The sequence below is a fragment of the Gastrolobium bilobum genome, unplaced genomic scaffold (genome assembly GCF_033153095.1).
Source record: "Gastrolobium bilobum isolate Gb01-03AN ecotype WA unplaced genomic scaffold, APGP_CSIRO_Gbil_v1 utg3870, whole genome shotgun sequence".
NCBI lineage: Eukaryota > Viridiplantae > Streptophyta > Magnoliopsida > Fabales > Fabaceae > Gastrolobium > Gastrolobium bilobum.
In genome coordinates, this window is record NW_026895180.1 from 723334 (window position 1) to 746536 (window position 23203).

A 23203-nucleotide genomic window follows, 5' to 3' on the forward strand; every position below is an offset into this window, starting at 1 on the left:
TTAAAATTATTTAAATATTACTCTATAGGGAAATATTATTTTTTTGTTATAGTAAATATTATAACTATGTTCTCCCGAGAGTACACCATTATTTCTTACTAAAGTGAAGACCATATTTTTTTGTCAGGAATAAAAAATAGTATTTACTCTAAATATTTATGTTAGAGCGTTATGAGTGGGGTCCAAAGAATTGTTCAACCTCAGTTACATTCCGCAAAAGGAGTGACAAATAAGGAACAACCGCTGTTGCGTCGGGTCTCGAAATTTGAAGAAGTTTGTGCTTACAATTATATTTTTTTATGCCGCTGTGTGTAAACTATAACATAACCAACCATATACAACAAAATCATCATGATATTTATAATGAAAACCACAATTACAATAATAATAAAAAGTAAATAAAATGGAGTGAGGTGATTCTGGAACTATCGGGACAGCTTTGAATAACGGAACTCTCTAGAGACACACTCTCATCTTTCTCTCACTCACTCACTCCTATATATACATACACATGTAGTCATTCTCTTTCACTGTGTTATTTCTGAGTTCTGAATTCGAAGTTGTTTCATACGCATTCTCTCGACATCTGTGGCGATGGAGGAGGATTTCGAGTTCCCAACTGAGGGTAACATGGAGATGGAAGAGGATAAGATGGAGAGCCCGATTCTCAAGGTTGGGGAGGAGAAGGAGATTGGGAAGAATGGACTCAAAAAGAAGCTGGTCAAGGAGGGTGAAGGATGGGAAACACCTAACACTGGAGACGAAGTTGAAGGTAATGCCATTCTTAATATCTTCCTCCTTTTACGTTATGTAACTTATCTCATTTTCTCTCACTTCGATTTTCGCACCCCACTTTTTTTTTTTTTTCTTTTTTCTTTGTAATGGTGAGACCCATCCATTTTCTCTCTACCACATAAGATAACTACCACGTAAGGAGATTAATAAAACCCATATTTATAACCGATATTTGTACATGACAATATTACTGAAGACCGAGTAGTCATAAAGTTGAAGTAGTCGTAAACTTTATTTTCTTTTTGTAGAGGGGAATGTTGCTTCTGCTGAAGTATCAGTAGTCCTGGAATCTATTCGTGTAAGTTAACAAATGCAGTGTAACCTATCCATTATTCACCTTTTTAATCTTTTTTTGCTTTCCTCCTAGCTCTTGCCTAATAATATTAGTTTTTCCCATAATATTATTACCTTACTTTAGTTTTTGTTATTTGCCTAGGGCGTAAAGGTTAAATGTAGAACAAGAGAGCCTGAATAACAACACGCTAATTAAGAGGTTATTTAATTTTTCCATTTCCTTATTGAAAGGACCAAGTTACGGTAAGGGTACTCTCTCTAGGTTTTCTAATTTGACATTTTGAGGCAGTTGCTACTTGATGTTCCAGGAAACGTTGATATGGTCATATATCCCTATTATGTGAGAAGATCCCAACATAAGTTTAATTAATTGGCACTCATTAAGTCTCAAAAAATGTAATCCAGTTGCTGGTGACAATTTGTACATATAGGGAGAGTTTGGTATAGGTATTTGGTATGGAATGATAGGGAAAGTGAGGTGAAGAATATTTAATTACCATTTTTTGTGTGGGTATCGTGAAAAAAATTTAGCAAATAATTTCCCCAGATATTTTTCTTTTCAACTACACAAAGGAAAATAATTATATGTTAAGTCAAATAATTATTCCATCAATATTTTATCATCAACCAAATATAGTATCAGTAAAATGAACCAAATTTTGCCAGCAAAATTTTGGTCAACCAAACACTTTTTCGTAACTTACTCGGGATAAAAAAATTTCTACCAAATCCTCAACCATTTTTTTTTTGAGGTAAAAAAAAATATTTCTTGTACCAAACACCCCCTTAATAGTTTAAAGAGAAACAGTTCGGCATTGGTAAAATATAATTGTATCAATTATCATCATGCTTTAAAAAATAAGGTACACTTATCCTTTCCCTTTTTTTTTAATTTTTTCTATTAAATTAAGGTTTCTCAATCACTTAAAGGTTTGGTATCCTTGCATTTTCGATTATTGAATTTTGTTTAAATTTATTTAATAACAGCCAAATGATCATTAATATTGTTAATTAGGCAGAAATATTTGATTTACTTGGTTACCAGATTCGGCAGAGGAAATTAAGAATGGGCTGGATATCAATATATGTATGGGCTGGAAGTGGCTCATGTTATAGTTTAGTGCTTAAAATAGTAGCTTGTTTTTGGGCCCTTGGGGATGTTTGGAATCCCATTGAAACCGGTTTTGTCTTTCACTCTATTAAATAGTTCATGTTAAATATTTTTCAAATGCTGCCAACCAAAAAAATAAAAAGTGGTGTGCTGTAGAGGCAATTTCATTTTCATTCAGAATTTGTTGTCTGTACTATATGTTCTGTCTCTATAGTTTGCTTAGAAGTGGTTTCCCTAAAACTAATTGCACCGTGAAATTTGGTCCTCACGGACAAAGCTAACAAAACCTGCTTCATTAGTCTATTTTCCACTAGACAAACATCTTTCTTCATCAACAATTGAAATGTCATTTTTAAGTAAACTCTAGTGTGACAAATTCTGTTTTTTGGTTCTTCATTAGCCAACCTGACCCTCCTCTCTCAAAATTTCTTTGGTGCTACAGATGCACCGTAAATTCGGTGCATCTTCTATTTATATTGTGACACGTGTTTTACTTTTGTCAAATCAATAATAAATAATTTATTTTAAAATTAAGAGAGAGAATGATTTGATATAAAATAAGACACGTGTCACAAAATAAGTGAAAGATGCACCAAATTTTCGATACATCTGTATTAGCAAAGATATTCTCCTCCTCTCTCTTCAATTCACTCTTTTTTGAAAAGTTTGGTGTGAGAATGTATTATGTTGGGTCCTTTTACAGCTGTCTTCCCTTCTTATAACCCAAATCTTTGTTTTCATCCCCACATTCCCTACCCTTTGCACATTACATTGTCTAATATCCACTCCTCAATTATGCACTTCCCCCACCACTACCTGCACCTTATCTGTAACAATGTCTCCTTATACTTGTGTAATATTGTGACACTACTTCTGAATAGTGCTAATAGTACATGTTCACATACTCATATCTGTGTAGTTGATGTGACGACTTTGCATACATAAAGTGTATAAGTGTACTCTCTACATGTCCCCTTACGTATAGAACAGAAAGCTGACTTTAGACTTAGGACCAATGGTACATGATACAATGATATGACAAGTGGTGCAAGGCAATGCCATACTCAGATATCTATTTCTATCTTCTTCAAGAATTTAGTATTTGCAAACCATACGTATGCCACATAATATATATCCTGACCCTGTAGGTCACTCTTTGGAATAATATTTATTTGTATACCATGTTTCAATTAAAATTTGTCAAAATGTCACGTCACATTTTCATTATGCCAACAATGAAGAATGGACTGGACACGTGGTAGCGTCTGCATAGGCGGCCATTCTCGCTCAACAACCCAGCGAAAATGGCAGGATACTGACACGTGATAAAAGTATAGGCATTCTCTCTGGGCAGCCATGATTATATCCTGACCCTCCATGAGCAAATTGACAAGCACATATAAATGAAGGGCTGTTGTTGCTTGCTATGATTGCCATTTCATGATTATATCAGAGCTCAGTGAAGGACAGTGCTGTCATTTCAAACCCAACAGACATATGAACATGCCAGCTACAGTTGGAAAAGAGAGAGAGATTGAGAGAAAATAAAAAAATGAGAGGACCCATGAAGCTAAGAGGAATTGCTTATTATTCATTCAGAGGCTCTCCTGATGAAAACAAAGAGGAATTGCTCATTATTCATTCAGAGGCCCACATTTGGAACAGAATAGACTCATCATGAGGATTGAGTAAGATGAAAAATATGAATGATTGCAGTTGCATCCACATAAAAATCATATCCACTTCACAAGAAGTTTTGAGTGCTAGGAATTTCTGCTCTTTCAAGAGGAAAGAATCTTGATATCTGTGTACATTTACTAATGAAATCAATCCAAAGTTCCACATTCTTGGGGTTTGGATAACAGATATTATAAAGAATGTTTGCTGGTTTCAAGGCTATTCCATCTAAATTTAATGAGAGCAGTGCGCTTGTTCCCATGCACCGAGCTCTCTGAAACGGTGGCTCTTGTCCTTTTTAAAGAATTTACGGGATCTCAAAAAAAGGGTAAGAATTTAACTTGGATCTCACTCCAAATCTGCATAACACGTAATCTTATTTTTTCCAACTATCTTGACTTCTGTGCATTGATATTTAATTTATTCTGAAATTAAAGTTCTGATTCATGTGCATGTATTTGGCCTTTGCTATTACTACTTGTGCAAATAAGAATCTAATTCTAGTGTTTGGAAAAGTCTAATGTTTGAGTTGTACAATTGCATTACTTAAATCAGTGCATAGTTGCCAACCCAATTGTACGTTTCACACATGTACTCATCAAAACTGATGTGAGAGGTTTACATAACCAAAAACCAAGATATCTTCTGTATAAGTGGATGCTTATGAGCAATTTTTCAGATCACAAAGATTGAGGTTGACCTATGTGATATTGTTAAATGGCCAAGAAGAAGAGCTGGTTTAATCTGGTGAAAAGGCTTTTTATATGGGACACACATTCCACACAAGAGAAGGTAAATCTTATGCTTTTTTATGAATTAAATCTTTAAGTAAGATTATGTTTCTCATGAGATATAAAACATCTTTCCAGAAGGAGAAAAGAAGGAAATGGATCTTTGGAAGGCTAAAGACCAAGAGATTACCTTCAATTACAGCTCCACCTTCATCACTAGAAACCATTGCCTCAGCTGAAGCTGCTGCTGGTACAGCTGATCAGGTTGTTCAGCTCACTGGAGTCTCACAATCAGCTCATCAATGTGAAGAAAACTCAGAAGAATCTCAACCTGTTAAAACTATAGATGGTGCTCCTTCATCCACATACCAATGCCAGAGGGAGATTAAAGAATCTGCAGCCATCAAAATTCAAACTGCATTTCGGAGTTACCTAGTGAGTTTGTACAAGCTGTTTTCTTTGATTTCTGTTAGCTTAAATCCTCTTTGCATAATCTTTGCTGCTAAATTTCTCATTGATGGATTCAGATTAATTTGAAAAATAAGAATATAATTAATGATAGACAAACTAAAGGTTAAAAGTTGAACCAAATATTAGAAGCAGAAGCTTATTCTAAAATCAGTAATTGCTAAGATACAAGATTTTTTTTTTTCACCATATAGTGAATTCCTAAATTCACTCCAAAAAGAGTTAAAGAAGTAACGAAAAATTGAAAAAAGAGGAATCAGTAATAGGAATTAATAAGTTAAAGAAACCAAAGTCACCTTACTATACTCTTAGTCATCATATTCTCTTATTCACTGATTGCTAAGACATTGCAGGCAAGGAAGGCTTTGAGGGCATTGAAGGGAATAGTGAAGCTTCAAGCTATCATTCGTGGCAGAGCAGTAAGACGCCAAGCTATGAGTACTCTGAAGTGCTTGCAGTCCATTGTAAGTATCCAGTCACAGGTCTGTGCAAGGAGACTCCAAATGGTTGAAGGGAGATGGGAAGAGGTGCAAGATTCTAAAGACAAGATAATAAGGGTGAGCATAACAGGTTATACAATATTTCATTAGCCTCAATTCACATTGCAAACACACACGAGACTCCACTGGACTTGAAGGCACAGACTCATTTATTTGTGTTAAGAAATTCCAAAAGACTTAATTAATTATTAATTAAATGGGGACGGTGAGGATCGAACCCGTGACACCGAGACTTTAATACTATGTAAAGAATCATTTCAACCCAAAAGCTTAAGCTGTTAGATGAGGCCTTTTTAATGGTTTTTATATATCCCTGACACATAGTTTTCACATATTCAGATGGACTCAAACAGTGAGAGAAAGTGGGGTGACAGCACTATATTGACAGAAGAGGTAGATGCCTCTTGCATGAGCAAGAAAGATACAGTTCTTAAGAGAGAGAGAATAAAAGAATACTCGTTTAACCATAGAGTAAGCTCCTAGCTCTTTCATATATTATTGCTTGGTTATTTTGCACATCAAGGTTCTCAAACTAACCTACAGAAACCCCTCAGAGGTCAGCAGAGTCAGAAAGGAGTAAAGTCAATGGAAGATGGAGGTACTGGCTGGAGCAATGGGTAGATACACAACTTTCTAAAAGTAAAGAACTTGAAGATTTAGACTCAGTTTTCAGCTCACATTCTAGAGCTAGAGAGGAATATGGAGGAAGACAACTTAAGCTGAGAAGTACTCAGAGACAAAATCTAGTTGAAGGATTAGATTCTCCAATACTTGCTTCAAGAAAATCTTTTCCTCACAGGAGGCAGTGTTCAGTGGGAGAAGACCACTCATTTTCAAGCCCTCTTGCAACTCCAGCATATATGGCTGCAACTGAATCAGCAAAAGCAAAAGCAAGATCAACAAGCTCCCCAAAAGTAAGGACAGGGAATTTAGACACAAACTCTGATAGCTATTCACCATGCAAGAAAAAGCTATCAGTTGTATCTTCTAATAATAGTGAAGTGCTTATTAGTGGTAGGATGGGGAAGCTTAGTAGTACTCAACAAAGATCTCCAAGCTTTAAGGGCCTTTCAGTGCCTATAAAATCAAGCAGGACTATAAAGGATCTCAGCATTAATTCAGACTGTTCACTGTCCAATTGGGATAGACAAAGTTCCTTCAAATGAAGCTGTAGATGTTGATGTTGCTTGCAGTAATATAAATCCTTGTATCATTAGAGGGCTTGAAATGTTTATAACTATGTATGATGTATATGTGATTGGATGTTGTTTTGGTTGAGAATTGAACTTGAATGTGACAGAAAAGTTGTTAATTTTTTCATTGATTTGATGATTTGTTGTATGCTCTAAGCCTTGGATCTCAAATATATTTATTTATAACTTACTTAAATTCATAACTTGTTTATTCCTAACATGAATTTTGGAGCCGCCAAGTTATAGCTATAATTGTTATTTGTTAGGATTAGTCTTTGGCAGTGTATAATTCCAAAAAATTGTTTACTCAGCTACCTGTGTGGTTAGATTAAACCATTTTTTTTATTTTTTTTTGTAAACCTTGTCACACACATTTTTCAAACATTTTTTTTCCCGTGGTTCTTATCTAAAATTTAAACCTTAAAAATATAAAACTTATTTATTGTTAACATAAATTTACGTGCCACTGGCTATAGTCATACATAGTCTAACCCAATCAGTCAGACTCGGACCAGAAACCCAGCTCTCTTTACGTTCCTACTATTAGGCTGTGTTTGGTACGAGTTATCTTAAGAAATAGATATACATTTTAGTTTGGGAATCTAATTATACCATGTTTGGTTGAACAGATTATAATATTTTTCTATCAAAATTATTTCCCCAGCCATCCATATTTGCATGTAAAATTGCACCAAATAGACGCCCCTACAATATGGTATTTCGAGTTGTCCGACTAAATGGCACAAAAAGTTACAATTGGCCGATGAACATACCCTCACCTAATCTAATTGGAGACAGTGAATATCTAAACCAAATCTAAAGCGCGAAAGTGAATACGGGTAAAGGGTTATTTGGTGATTCAAAAAATTTATAAAGGGTTGTTTTGATAATTGCAACTTATTTTTCCATCAATATTTTACCTCCAATCAAACGTAGACTTGTAAATTTTACCTAATTTTTCTGGTAATTTTTTTTCCAACCAAACAATTTTTTTACATTTTCCTACCAAATTTATTTTCCCACCATATCCTTAGTAATTATATTTCCCTAGTATTCAAAAATTTTCTCCTAAACTAAATGCTCCATAAAACAAAAATAAAAACAACAACAATGGAATTAATCTTTTATATACAAGAACAAGTCAAGCCCAAAATCAAAAGAAAAGAGCCCGTACCACCCATTTGACTTGGCCCGTAATATTTTTCGTGTGCATTGCGATGCATTCTTTTGGGTTTTGACTATTCATGGCTCCATAAAGTCTTCAGCTTTTTCACGTAATACTCAACCATTATTCCAATTTTTTTATTTTTTATTTTACATAAGCAAATATATTATTGTTTCTTTTACAATCACGTTACTTACTTGATTCAATATTTAGAAAAGTATATAAGATGATTCAGAATCCCATATACATGTAGCAAAAGTAATGACCATTGCCTTCATTCTTGGGTATTTTTTCTTCTATGTAGAATTTTGGCAAAAAGGTACAAATGCAATTGGTGAAGCAAATGAACCTGTACAATGTTTCTCTACTTGAAATGTGAAAACTGCTACCCCCATATGACAACTACCTATCATTGATAGAAATCACACAATCTCAATATGGCTACTTGTATTTCCTTGACAGTCTTTTAATAAGTTTTTTTTTTTGGATACAAGTCTTTTAATAAGTTTATACTATAGAGAATCAACACATGCAATTCTTAATCTATAGTTTTCAAAAATAAGGAGATATAGCTAATAAAAAATATTGTTAGAGTTATATAAAATCATTAATGTAGTCCTACCCAATAACTTAAGTTTTTGGGTTGAATTAATTCTTTATATGATATCAGAGCATCGTATTTTAGGTTTAATCATCACCATCTCCTATTTAATTAATAATTAATTCAGTATTGTGAAGTTTCTTAGCACAAGTAGGTGAGACCGTGTATTGTCCACCCTTAAAACACAATGAGTTGTCTGAAGGGCGTGTTAGAGTTATATAAAAATATTAATGTAGCCTCATCCAACAACTTAAACTTTTGGATTGAATTGATTCTTTACAAATATAATGATCAAAGCATAAGAACGTGAGTCTTTGATTGAGACTATATAAATATCAATTTTTGGGGTCGAGAACAAAAATACATAAAATAAATTAAACACAACTTATCATAAAAAATAGGGAAGTGCATTATCAACACACACTTGCCATTCTCAGGAAACAAAATAAAAGCAAGGGTGAAATGATCAAAGAAAATAATCAAGGCACTATAGTTTATGGGAATATTGTTTCTGATGTTACATGAGATAATTTGTCTCACATGACATATAAAAAATGGGTGGTACTCACTTATTTATTTTTTCTCTCTTCTCTTTATAAATAGTACCTCATAATTTATTATGTTAACAAGTATATAGTACATGCACAATTGAAAACACGATTTATTTGACCATTATTATTACACGTGGAATTCTAAAACGAGTAGGCTAAAATGTAGTGGTCAAGTCTACGGTTCTATAGAAATTCCATGGTTACACTAATAATTTGATACGTGAAAGCGAAGGTGTCCCCCACTATGGTTGTTACTTTCAAGCATGGTTCCAACTCAAGTATTGTCGTTGGACACTTGGACTTGGACCTAACCAACATATTTCTGAGATGCTCACGAGTTTCATGAGACAAGCATAAGCCAACGCAGCCCACAAACATGGCAGTAATGTCATATACGAAATTGACTCGTGATTAAATGCATTGACCTAATATTGGAGGCTACCTTTTAATAAGTCACTCAAAAAATATTGTAAAGTATTAAAGTAACATTCTCATTCTAGAGGGTCTTGGGATCTAAGAAATTTACGTGTTGAAATTTGAGAAAGTTAACAAGTCACTGCCCTTCTATTATTATTGGAAAACGACATTAATTATAATGCAACTTTTCAAACTAGAACAAAATTAGAGTTTGATAATTTGAATTGATAGATTGGCCTTTCACTACTCACTAGGGTTTTTCTAGTATTCCATAACTATTAGTTGCATGATACATAGCCACTCACTTTCTGGTTCACACTGCTAGGCAGCAAGCTATCGATGTCTAAACCTAGTTATAATATAGGGAGAATGGCCTTACACACCACTATTATTATTAAATCCGGACCGGTGATTGACCCGGTCAGGATACTAGATCAGTGGATCACTGATTCAATCAGTGAGTCACTAGTTCAACCATATAAATCACATATATATATATATATATATATATATATATATATATAAATATAAATTTATATTCTATAATCAATTATATAATAAATATTTTAAATGGTGCAAGTGAATCAAGAACTAAATGTAATTTAGTGGTAAAGACTATAATTTATATCTTCATAACAAGAGTTCGATTTTCACTAAATGCTATTTTGAAATAATTATATTAAATGATAATATATATATATATATATATATATATATATATATATATATTAAATATTAACCAACAAATAAACTCAGCACATTGGTAAGTTGTTATTGGGCATTCTTGACCGGTTCACCGGGTTGATAGCATGTCCGGTCCATTAATGCAAGAATCGGATCTGTTGATGGGCCGGTTTTCGGGCCAACCGGCTCGTCCGACCGGGCCAGTCTGGTTTTAACAACACTGCTATTTACAATTTTTTTTTCTTTTTTTTTTGTACAATTCCAAATAGTCACATGTTTAAGCAGAGAAAGCATTTTTCACTTTATTACGAATAGACAAACTCAATATCAAATGAAACATAGCATGAGAATGGATTCGTGTTAAAATTTCACATAATGAAATGATGTGAAAATTTTTGTGTTTGAATTTTTTTTTTCACAAATATTTATGAATTTTAGCAATACCCGGGCCGATACCTACATGAAAGAGATATAAATAAATAAATGATTCACATAATGAGGACATTCATCCATGAAAACTTCCCGAAAAGTTGTCATGTCTGATACCTTGAAAGAATATGGAATTGGAAAATGGTTTTCTTCATGATACTAATGCAGCTTACATATATAAGTGCATCAGCTAGGCAAGATATATAGATGCATATGTAGGATAACAAAACTCAAGCATAATATTAAAAAACAAACTGGTTAATTTGCTGTCATATATAACTAAAACAGAGGATGAATGCGTTATCGTATAAAGAATAGAACACATTCTAAACGACAAGCCAAAGGTGGAAAGGGATGCCGAGTGACACTCATAAATGGCAGACAGTTCATTTCGCTTCATTTGTCAGTAATTAGGATTGGTTTTCTACTGGCTCGGGAAAGTACTACTGTACTACGTTAAAAAAATGGTTGAAAGAAAAGCCTCGGTTCGATCCCCACTAATATTATTTTTGGGAGAGTGATTATTTTGCAACGTTTGGACAAAAAAATTACCAGACTGCCACGTCAACAGTAAATTTTGTCAAAATGCCACGCAGCATAATTCGCTACACAGTGTAGCGAATTATGTATGTAAGTAATTCGCTACACAGTGTAGTGAAATATGCCACGTCAGAACTAAAAATGCCACATGTCAAATTTTGCAAAATTCGCTACCCTATGTAGCGAATTTTGCAAAATTTGACATGTGGCATTTTTGGTTCTGTGCGTTCTGACGTGGCATATTTTGCTACACTGTGTAGTGAATTACTTGCATACATAATTCGCTACACTGTGTAGCGAATTATACCGCGTGGTATTTCGGCAAAATTTACTGTTGGTTTGGCAGTCTGGTAAATTTTTTGTCCAAACGTGACACTTTGGTCACTGTTCCATTATCTTTGACAGGGACATAAAATCTTAATTCTTGAACGCCTAAACTTGAGATTAGTTCAATAGTTAGCTCGAAGAGCTGAAACTTATAAAAATATTCGGGAGATCCTACTCCTCTCAAAAAAACTAATTAGAGTTGGTATAAAAAAAAATTAAAATATTACAAAATATAAGAATAAGGCATATTAAGAAAGATAAAACTAAAGCATAAATATTAAATAATCATATTCAAATTCCTTTTTTCCACTTTTATTTTGATCGATTTTGTTTTTATTCGACCAAAAATAATTGAGTCTAATTCCACATGGTTAAGTTCATTCCAAGTTAGTGTGTTTAGGTGTTGAAGGACATCTTCGGTATCGAAGGCTAATATATGTGGGATGATATCATATTATAAAGCCTAGGTGCGCAAGTGGTTGATTTGATTGGAATATATTGTGATTAGGACGCGTAAGACACTCTGATATTTTATGAATGAAATGAGCTCAAGTAATATTGAGAAGATGATTATATATGATTGTCTTAGTCTCTTTATTTATAGGGTGTGACGTGACCTGTTTATGAGCTTAATGAGCCACGTTATAGTGTTAGCTTAGTTGATATGCCTTCTTGGTTGATTTGCATTGCCTTCATAACCTATAACTACACGCGGGATAACTCTTAATGAGCTACATTACTAAAAATTAGTTGAAAATCTGTCTTCATCATTCAATAATTGATAGGTGAGATGGTGATAAAGTCGGAGGTACTAAATAATATGCGGTATGATTTGTAAACGAAAATATTTTGATACATTAAATATTCTGAGCACTCGGTACATCTTTTATTAAATATAGAAAAAAGTAAAAATTTATATTACCCTTATTTTTATAGTTATTTTTTTTCAATTTTTTTTTTTCATTTCAAGAAAGAGATACGTATTCCTTGATTACCGAAAATATGCTCCTCCTTGTATGCCTAATCTACTTATTTCTTATTAGTTAAGATTTTGTTTGAGTTTGAAGGGGCTAGATCCCGTTATGAATGACTTCAATTAATGATGTATATTTCTGGTCCAGACCAGTTTTAATTTATACCACTTTTTCCTTCTTCTTTTTTATTTTTTGGTAGAATACCACCTTTTCCTTTTAATTAACTTTTATTATTATTTATTTTTTAAAAATCATATATTTGGGTAGGTGTATCTTTTTTCAAATAGATGCTATTATATAAATAAAGGGAAACAAGTTTCCGATGTTACTTTAAATAACTTTATCTAATGTTCATCGAAACGACGTCGTTTTAAGGTTGAAAAATTAAAAAATTAGAGTGATAAAAACTATTATAACCCTGAAATAAATTGAAATTATAAAAATACCATGATTTCCATTCCAAAACGACGTCGTTTTGATGAACATTAGATAAAGATATCGAAAGTAACATCAGAAAAAACAAACTCATAAATAAATTTAAGGTATTGTACTTTGATTAATATTTATTAAGCTATCGAAAATTAAATTTACTCTCATATAATTACTGTATTCTTTATTAACTTTCCCTTAAATATTTTAGCATTTTTACAAATTCTTTTAAATAATTTAATTTAATTTAAATTAAATTAAATTATATCATTAAAATCATTATTTTTTATTTGGACCTTAGTCTTAAATTCCATTTCTATTGATAAAGTAAATTAGTTATTATGGCTTATTAAAATAATTGGAATAAAATAGATAAAATAATTGGAATAAAAAAAATTAAAAGTCTATAGACCTATAGGACCTCCGTTTTCTTTCCAGTATTTGGTGCTTGACAGGCTACTCTTTTTTATTTTTTCGACATATGTCCAAGGGGTTAGTGGGGACCTCCAGTTTCATAGTGAGTTCCACCCAAACAAGGATAATAAATGAGATTTATACTTCGAAGAGTGGTTAAAGTGTCACTATTGGCAACAAAAATATTAAAATATTACGCTAACAGTAAATTTTGTAATAATGTCACGTGACCTATTTCGTTACACTGTGTAGCGAAATATGTATGCAAATAATTCGCTACACAGTGTAGCGAAATTCTCCCTGTTTAACACGTGGCATTTTTGGTTCTGACGTGGCATGTTTCGCTACACCGTGTAGCAAATTATTTGCACACATATTTCGCTACACAGTGTAGCGAAATATGCCACTTGACATTATGATAAAATTTACTGTTAGCGTGATATTTTAGTATTTTTTTTTTGCCAAGAGTGACACTTTGGCCACTGTTCCTACAGAAGAAGTATAAATCCCATTTATTATCCTTGTTTGCATCAAAATGTGTATATCATGGGTTATATTTACAAATTTTTTATTTACAAACTACACTATGTTCTCCCAGGAGTACATACTACATAGTGTAATTTGCAAAAAATTGTAAAAATAATTTGTAAACAGATCCTTCCCCGTGGGAAAAAGATGTGTCATTCCTTTCACTCTTACAAAAAGCGGGACCCACACCTTAAAACTTTTTTCATCTATTCTCTTTTCCATGATTTATCTATTTCTCTCACTTAAAATGATACAACTTTGTATCCTTCAAAATGATACACATTTTTTCCTTTTTTATAAGTATTTTTATATGGAAAAAAAAAAATTACGTTTGATATGATATTTAATAATTATATAAAATATACATGAAATATTTAAGAATATGAAATTTATAAATTTAAAATACCCTACGTACAGTCTCATATTTTAATGACATTAGGAAATTAACTAGAAGCATCTAATAACGTATGCTTTGTCTGCAAAACTAGCCTTTTTAATTAAATGATAATTTGTTTACCAAAAAAAATAAAATAAAATGATAATTTTTTAATCTAATAACATATATAATTATAGGGTTTAACTTTTCTCATGTAATAGGAGATAAGTTATTTTATGTCGTGGGACAAATAAAATAAGGCCCGTCAATTTTTTTTGAAAAAATTTAAAGAAAAGAGAAGCACATTTTTTTACATGAGTGTAACATGAGAGATGAATCTCATATAAATAAGAGTATAATTTCTCATCATTATATGGTATCATGTATTATGTTTTTAATAAAAAAATAAAGCAATACTATGAAAATACTAAAGAATTTTTCCTTAATCCGACACAATATCCAAGTCAAAATGTGTCCTCTGTTTCCAAAAAAATAAAAAATAAAGTGTCCTCTATGGCTGCTGCTGCTAGCTAGGTTGTTAATTAACCTAGTTCAATTTACTATGATCGCCATGTTAAGAATGAGTTATGTTAATTATGTAAGATCATAGCTATCTATTCTAAGATGTCTAGGTTATGCAATAAAATATGCTCCCTAGTAATCTCTTGTGCCGAATCGCAATGTATGGCCCAATGGGGACCATTTTGATGCGCATGAGTTGTTAACACTCTGGTAAAGGGATTATCTTTTATGTTGCACTCGTTTTGAGAAAATCCTTTCATATGTATTTTTTTCCCTTTAATTTTTTAAAATAAATATAGATAAGTTATTTATATTTGCTCTTAAAACGACGTTATTTTGAATTGAAAAATTAAAAAATTATAATAAAAAAGATTATTATATCCCTAAAATAAATTATAATTACAAAAATACTTTGATTTTTGTCTTAAAACGACATCGTTTTGAGCTCAATGTAGATAAGTTATCTATATTAACTGTAGAAAAAGCAAACTCATTTTTTTATTAATGATAATTGGATTTCATCTATTTAATTCATGTGAAAAAAAAAATAAACACAAAATTTTATATAATCAAATCATATAAAATTTTAACATGAAAAATCTCTCCATAGTAATAAATATATATTGAATTTCAAATCAACAATCTCTTGGATTTGGTGAATTGTGAGATTTCAGAAGAGGGATGTGGATGTGAGGTGCCAAATCATGACCATGTATATGTGATGTTGGCAAAGGCTCTGATCGATTAAGTACTTTGACTTATGAAGTGGTCTAGTAATGAGAGCTTGCTTAGTAAGCTTCATTTAACAATATTTAAGTTTAATATAATATAAGTTTGTTGTCATCAAAACTCCCGTAATCGTAACAACAAAGAAATTATTACTATTTTAGGTGAATGGAAAATACTGGAAGCAAGTTCCTTTGTAGGTGAATTAGATTATATCTTGTGTCTGGTGTAGAAGAGTTAATTTGACAATTAAATTTCGCACACACACACACGAGTTATTAATAATGTATAATGCTTTAATCTTAATTATTTTGGAATTTTAAGAATGTTTAAACCCTATCAATATAGTGTATAATACATAATTAAAAATTAATTTTCTAAAATTTACTGTGTTGACTTCTTTTATTTATGAAATGATATTGTTCAAAGTAAAACAACCCTTTTGTTATTTATGTTAATGCACATATATTGTTCACGGAGAACAATAATTTTAGTCCTAATCTTATAAGTGTCTCAAGCTTTTACAAAGAGAATTAAAAATTTAATTTTCACCGATTGGCGGTGAAAGAGACTTATATTGTATGTTGGTGATGATGATGAAGTTTAATCATGACAACAATGGGTGAGAAAGGATATAGCATTTACATTTAAATCTCTCTTATGCTTGGGATGAGACAATGAGACATCTATTAAAGTGTAATAAAGTGGGATATGAAACACGATAAGAATAATATTATAATCTACTGGTTTTGATCATCCTAAATCGATTACTGACCCCTCTCAATACAACTATTTAGTCCCCATAACAAGAAGATTCATGAGGGTTAAGAGCAATCTTATGTAGCAATGCCACGAGCATGTAGTTGTTGAGCTCTTATCCTATTGGAAAGTGTAAAAGATGATTTCCTCCTCGCCGTCCATTGAGTGTGAAACATGACAAGTGTTTCAGTGTTCAAACTCTTCAGATTTTTCACTGACTAAAAGAGGATTCTATGCTCTCCAAAATCTAAGCATCAAGGGGCACCAGAGGCCCCATGATGTGGCTATCACTATACGTGTTATGGAGTATTCCCGCATGATAATTACTCTATACTCTAACGATAATTTTTTTTTTTTTTTTTCTTCTTGTCTTTATTGATAGTCAGTTTCCTTCTAAAAAGTAAGTCATCAAGAGGATTAGGTTGTCCACCACAAATGAGAAGACTATGTCAATTGCGTTCACATTTTCACACTAGACATTACTATTATGTGCTTTAGTCAAATTCTAACAATCTTAATATAATATTATGGCAATCAAAGACGATTTAAAAAATAGATCTTGATTGGAACATGTGCATGAACATTGAGATCGCCTTCAAAATGTTGTGTTTTTTTTCCAAATGGTGATAGCTCGTTTGATAGCAAGAGAGCTAAATAGTGAAAATGAAAGATTTAAATATCTTGACCTGCATTCTGGATTAGTCTCATAGTTTGCTTAAAGAGTCGATGCTTATAAGAATAGCGAGAATAATCAACTCGCCCTCAAATAAATAATTAGGGTTGATAACTCAAAAAAAAATAAAAAATAAAAGGTGGTGTTTTTTTATAGGGAATGATCTGTTTACAAATTTTTACAAATTACATTACGTACTCCCGGGAGAACATAGTGTAACCTAGTGTTCTTCCGGGATACATAGTGTAATTTGTAAGAGTTTGTAAATATAAGTCTCCTAATTTTTTATCGTGTTGCTTTTCATGTCATGATTATGTCATTTGCATACCATTGAATCATTTAATAGATTCCGTGTATCCTTTCTACGGACGAAAACGAGTTCTCCCACTACCCTCCCCGTAAGGAAGCCGTCAAATACCAAGACAAGTGTATGCACCCTTAATCCTTTTATGTAATTTAATATAGGCTATGATGTACATATAATAAGAAAAGTCAATATTTCCATTAGAGGGTGGACTAGAGAGGACAACCTTGTATTGTATGACTTTTAGTGTGGTTATTTAAGCTGTAGCAGCAGGTTGAGAATTAAGCTGCATTCAAATCATTGGAAAGAACTCCAGCTACGTTTTGTATGATCAGATCGAAGAGTATAAATTTGAGTGGTCTTTATACATGATATGGAATAGGGCCTGTATTCAAGTTTTCTAGAAGAATAAAGAATTAAACTCATATAAAAGTGTACTTTAAAGCAGAAAATGGAGTGTTATATAACCTTTCATTAGATTTTAACAACTTTATAGTTTGTTACACAAGTATGCATATTTTATCGAGGAGGGATATTCTTACTATCAAAATTTTCTACTACCAACTCACTACCTATCTAACCACCATTGGATCAACATTTTCTCCTTTTTCAAATTTTTTTTAGCATTCTCTCTCTTTAATCCAATGATGATTAGATAGGTAGTAAGTTGGTAGTAGAAAATTTTGGAAGTAAGAATATCCTCTCTCTATTTTATCACAGTTTCACAATGGTTACATCTTTATACTTTCTCTCTAAAATGTACTTTCTAGTTTAAAAGAGTTAAATTCTGAAAGCATTATGGTGACAGGCAAAATATGAGGCTGGGGTTAAGGAGAGAAAAAGAGGAAGAGAAAACTGTACTAAAACCATCAATAATTGCGTTTATGCATCTTTCTCAAAAACATGAGATATAGATGCTGGCATGCTGCAACCTCTAGGCTATTGCCCATTGGGGGTAAGATGCCACTCTATGAAGCTGCAAAATTTCTCGTTATATTTTTTTTATACGATCTTAATTATCTTTTTAAGGCGAATCGACTTGATATCTCCATAAATTTTAACTTTTTGAATTGACTACGAGACTAATACTAAATCGGGACTTAGTCTTATTGCCTCTTCCCAAAAATATATTTGATGAGAAACAAATCCAAATTCTCTTTCTTTCACCACTTACTCCCTTCTGTCATTGGACCAAGTTACTAGTTGCAATGAGAAGGATAAAGTCATAGTAGTACTAGTATCAGAGCAAAAATACCGCCCAAATAGAAAAGGCGAATCACTCAAAACTTTTTCAGTAGATTGGTACTAAAGATTTGATACTTCAGTGGTAGTTTGTGCATACTTTAGCAGAAATGTAAGTAGCAGTCTTTCATTTGTTTCTCTAAAACTGCAATCCCATTTTTCTTTTCTTCATTCTTGGCCTACAAGAGTGGCCCAAGAGGTCCCTACATGACAAATCAATTGCCATAGCCATAGTCCCAACCAAGCAAAAAAGAATGAACACATCACGTGTCTCATGGACCAAAACATACCCCACCAACTTCATCTCTCCCTCTCTAAATGAATTCAAAGCATCCCGCAAGTCCTTCTCATCCAATCTAAGAGCAGGATACGCGATGTTTACATTCTGACAACACTTGACTCAGTACCAACACCACAATATACGTGTAAGGTAAACAGGAATTGCGGCAAAGAGGAATACTCATGTACCAAAAGAAAGCACTTATTTCTAAATTTGGAAAAGTATCCTTAAATTGGTTAAATGAACAGAAACTTTAAACATGTCCTTCCTTCGTGTTAAGTTGTAATTGTGGTCATAACTGTTTGGAAAAGTTGAAGATTTTGTGAGATCTATCTTTTGTTGTTACTTTTCCTCTTCAACTTGGCTTCTGTATGATGGCTTTGGCTTCTCTTTTTTAAACAAGCTACCCCAAAAGAAAAATCCTAAAACTCTTCCTTCCAAGTAGGCAATCCTCATACGCATTCTACTAAGTCATAACTGCAGAAGGGTTGACTCAGTCACCCACAAACTTCTTTAAATTCTGCCCAAACCTCATGTTCCTTCACTGTCCATAACTCACCTTTTATTTGTGCTCACAAAAGAAACAAAGCCTTCAGGATCAAGCTGCCTATTCCTTCAACTACCATCATACCTTCTAAAAGAAAAATGAGATACACACCACTTAGCCTCATTGGAGAACACTTCCTCAGAGGCTTCACGATCTTGTTCCTTAGTTTTATAGCCATTCGGCTTAACTTGTGTCTTTCAAGTATCCCTTCTTCACTAAAAGCACTTCCCCTTGAAGGACATTTCAATTTTGATGAAGTTAGCCTTAACCATGCAGCCAAAGACTTTGGCAACAGGTACCAATATCATCCAATGGCAGTGTTGTATCCGGAATCAGTTTCTGATATTGCTGCCACCATAAAGCATATCTGGAACATGGGTCCTAGCTCTCATCTCACTGTTGCAGCCAGAGGCCATGGCCACTCACTCCAGGGCCAGGCACAAGCTCATGGAGGAGTTGTGATCAACATGGAAAAACTCAAGGTCCCAGAAATGCAGGTATATGCAGGAGATTCTCCTTATGTAGATGTCTCAGGTGGCGAGTTGTGGATAAACATCCTGCATGAGACTCTAAGATATGGGTTAACACCAAGATCATGGACAGATTACCTACATCTCACAGTTGGTGGCACTCTCTCCAACGCTGGTGTTAGTGGACAAGCATTTAGGCATGGTCCCCAGATAAGTAATGTTCAGCAGCTTGAGATTGTTACAGGTTTGTAAAACCATCTTGTGAAAACCATATGACAGATGAGAACACTGTATAAAAAAAAATGGACAAAGGGAAAAGAAAATGAACTAATAATTCACTTCATTTAAACCTGAAATAGTAGCTTCCTTCCCAAGATTCCCTGTTGATAAATTTACCTTGGTGACATTGTAATGTTTAGTATTAAAATAATATATGAATGAATGCAGGAACAGGGGAGGTGGTAAACTGTTCCGAGGAGCAAAATGAGGAACTCTTTCACAGCGTTCTTGGGGGGCTTGGCCAGTTTGGCATTATAACCCGTGCAAGAATTCTCTTGGAACCAGCACCTTCCATGGTAATGCATCAGTGACTACACCAAAAAAACAAGGTCTTTTTAAGTTTATCTAGTGTTATGCCAGCAACGATTGTCATCACAGAAAATTTATGTTTTTTGGAACAGGTAAAATGGATTAGAGTGTTGTATTCAGATTTCACAACATTCACAAGAGACCAAGAGCAATTAATATCTGCAGAAAATGCATTTGATTACATTGAAGGATTTGTGATAATCAACAGAACTGGTCTTCTAAATAACTGGAGATCATCCTTCAATCCACAAGACCCAGTTCAAGCTAGTCATTTCAACTCGGATGGAAGAACTCTCTTCTGCCTAGAATTAGCCAAATACTTCAACTTTGAAGAAATAGATATAGTAAATCAGGTATGGGAGAAAAAGTCCAATTTTAAGATTGATGTTATGAATAGATAGTTAAACTCATTAAAACATGTAGTTATAATTTTAAAGGGAAAAAAAAAAAAAACAAATGCTAAATCAACTGTCTCTAACAATGTTTTCTTTTTTTTATGCAGGAAGTTGAGAAACATTTGTCCCATTTGAACTATATCCCATCAACCCTTTTTCTAACAGAAGTCACATATGTAGATTTCTTAGATAGGGTGCATGTATCTGAGGTCAAATTGCGTTCAAAAGGTTTGTGGGATGTTCCACACCCATGGCTCAATCTTTTTATACCCAAAAGCAAAGTACACAATTTTGCAGAAGTAGTCTTCGGGAATATCCTAACAGAAACAAGCAATGGCCCCGTCCTTATCTACCCAGTGAACAGATCAAAGTAATGGTTCACAAAACATTAACTCTTAATAACCAATCTTTTTTAGCTGTCAATATTCAAATGACATAATATAATGTATACATGGTTGTTGTGTTTGCAGGTGGGACAACAGAACTTCTGTTGTTATTCCAGAGGAAGATGTTTTCTACTTAGTGGCATTTCTTACCTCAGCAGTTCCCTCTTCCAATGGAACTAATGGCTTAGAACACATAATAAGTCAGAACAAAAGAATTTTAGAATACTGTGAAAGAGCACATCTTGGAGCAAAGCAATATTTGGCACACTACAATACACAAGAAGATTGGCGGGTCCATTTTGGTCCCAAGTGGGAGGCTTTTCAACAAAGAAAACATGTTTATGACCCATTGGCAATACTCGCTCCTGGCCAACGAATATTTCAAAAACCAATAACCTTGTCGTGACTCCAGTGAATCCTCCTCCACATTTTATAATTATTATTTAGGGATAGTTTATATTTACAAACTTTATATTTATAAACTTTTATAAATTACACTATCTAGTCCGCAGAGTACATTCCTGAAGTATATAGTGTAATTTATAAGAGTTTGTATAGATAATCTTCCTTTATTATTAATATGAAAAAAGAAAAGTCCATCATGGCATGGCATAAGCAAAAATGAAAATGTTATATGCAAAGACAAGTTTAGACATTATACAGAACGTGAAGGAGAGCTACTCATTGTAGAGAGAACAATGGGGCAAAAGAAAAAAAAAAAAAAAAAGATTAAAAACATGATGAACGGTGAGAATTGTAAGCTAGCCTGTCAGGTTAGAAACAAATTTTGTCTGTATATGTATCATTACTGATGCGAAAATTGCCTTACATGCTGAGTGTAGCGCTAAGGCAGAAGGGTCCAACTGAGATTAATTAGGTCAACAAAAGGGATCAAATATTTCAGACATTAATTATTGGGTTAATCTAATCTCAAAGATCTCTTATGTTGTAGACATATATCTGTGGGACCCATCATTTATAAAAAAAGGAAAAGAAGAAAGAAGGGTGTCACAGTTTTCGATAGGTCTATTGGAGATAAACTATGTTAAATAAGAGTAGTTTTTTCCTTAATTATTATATAAGGTTTCCAAATAACTTATTTTAGTGCTAGAACGAATGTCTATATCAATATTGTAGTACTCCTTCATTTTATTCTCTTGTCTATAATATAGCCAAATTCAAGAAGAAGAAAAGTATATAAATACATCTATCAATACATCCACCGCAAAATTCATCAATACGTTAGCGAAAAATGCATATATATATATATATATATATATATATATATATATATATATATATATATATATATATATATGAGATAGGATCCTTTGACACCAGTGTCAAATCTAAAGTTTGACACCTCATCTGAGAGTCGTTAGATCAAAAAAGATCAATGGTGTCACGTGCTTACAAATCAGAGTCGGTGATCTTTTTTGATCTAACGACTCTCAGATGAGGTGTCAAACTTTAAATTTGACACCGGTGTCAAAGGATCCTGCCCCTATATATATATAAGGTGACGTAGAAGAAAGCTGAGTAATAAACATTATTCTAGAAAATTGTTGGAAAATGATATAAAAATGGATATGCATCAGATATATGGAAGGTGGTGATTATTAATCTACGACAATCCATAACCAAGCCAGTGTGTGACTGTTCAAGATTCCATCGTAGTGTGTCAATAGTATTTAGCTGCTTCTAGATCATTTCTATTACACATCATCCATTGAAAGTTGCACCACATTTTTTCAACTATTTTGAATGGGGTATATCTTTCCCTTATTTGGCTATAGATGTATATTTGTTCCATCCAATTACTAAAAAGAAAAAGATCTGTCAAAAGGTTAGCTGAAAAAAGAGCAATATGTCACACTGTTCAAGATTCCATCGTGGCGTGTCAGAATCAGGTGGGGGAATGGTATTTACTATTTAGTTGCTTCTAGCCCATTTCTATTACTCGCTTGAATACACATCACTCACTGAAAGTTGCTTCTGGATTCTGGTTTTGAAACCACTCATCAGACAGACAACCAATGGAAATTATGATGAGTTAAATTAATAATTTGTAGATTCCAATGATGAGTGCATGGAAACTACATTGTAC

General features: G+C 33.0%; 2 protein-coding genes across 8 annotated transcripts; both read left to right on the top strand.

The window, feature by feature from the left end:
• The first annotated feature begins 541 nt into the window (after nt 1-541).
• On the top strand, nt 542-6931 carry LOC133297425 (protein IQ-DOMAIN 11-like). Of its 6 annotated transcripts, none has more exons than XM_061496575.1 (8): nt 542-772; nt 1044-1093; nt 1232-4205; nt 4557-4669; nt 4747-5043; nt 5430-5633; nt 5916-6047; nt 6131-6931. In XM_061496575.1, exons 4-8 carry the CDS (start codon nt 4595-4597, stop codon nt 6740-6742), a joined length of 1320 nt encoding a protein of 439 aa, XP_061352559.1. In that variant the 5' UTR covers nt 542-772; nt 1044-1093; nt 1232-4205; nt 4557-4594; the 3' UTR covers nt 6743-6931. The 6 variants fall into 6 exon arrangements, with proteins under 6 accessions (XP_061352559.1, XP_061352573.1, XP_061352563.1 ...); XM_061496589.1 differs by having other exon boundaries at nt 3442-4205; XM_061496579.1 differs by having other exon boundaries at nt 542-1093.
• A 12371-nt stretch (nt 6932-19302) lies between these two features.
• On the top strand, nt 19303-21540 carry LOC133298292 (cytokinin dehydrogenase 6-like). 2 transcript variants are annotated; one of them, XM_061497562.1, is made up of 5 exons: nt 19303-19971; nt 20175-20302; nt 20408-20626; nt 20818-21080; nt 21181-21540. In XM_061497562.1, exons 1-5 carry the CDS (start codon nt 19356-19358, stop codon nt 21500-21502), a joined length of 1548 nt encoding a protein of 515 aa, XP_061353546.1. In that variant the 5' UTR covers nt 19303-19355; the 3' UTR covers nt 21503-21540. The 2 variants fall into 2 exon arrangements, with proteins under 2 accessions (XP_061353546.1, XP_061353553.1); XM_061497569.1 differs by having other exon boundaries at nt 20408-20668; nt 20818-21208.
• Nucleotides 21541-23203: the final 1663 nt, after the last annotated feature.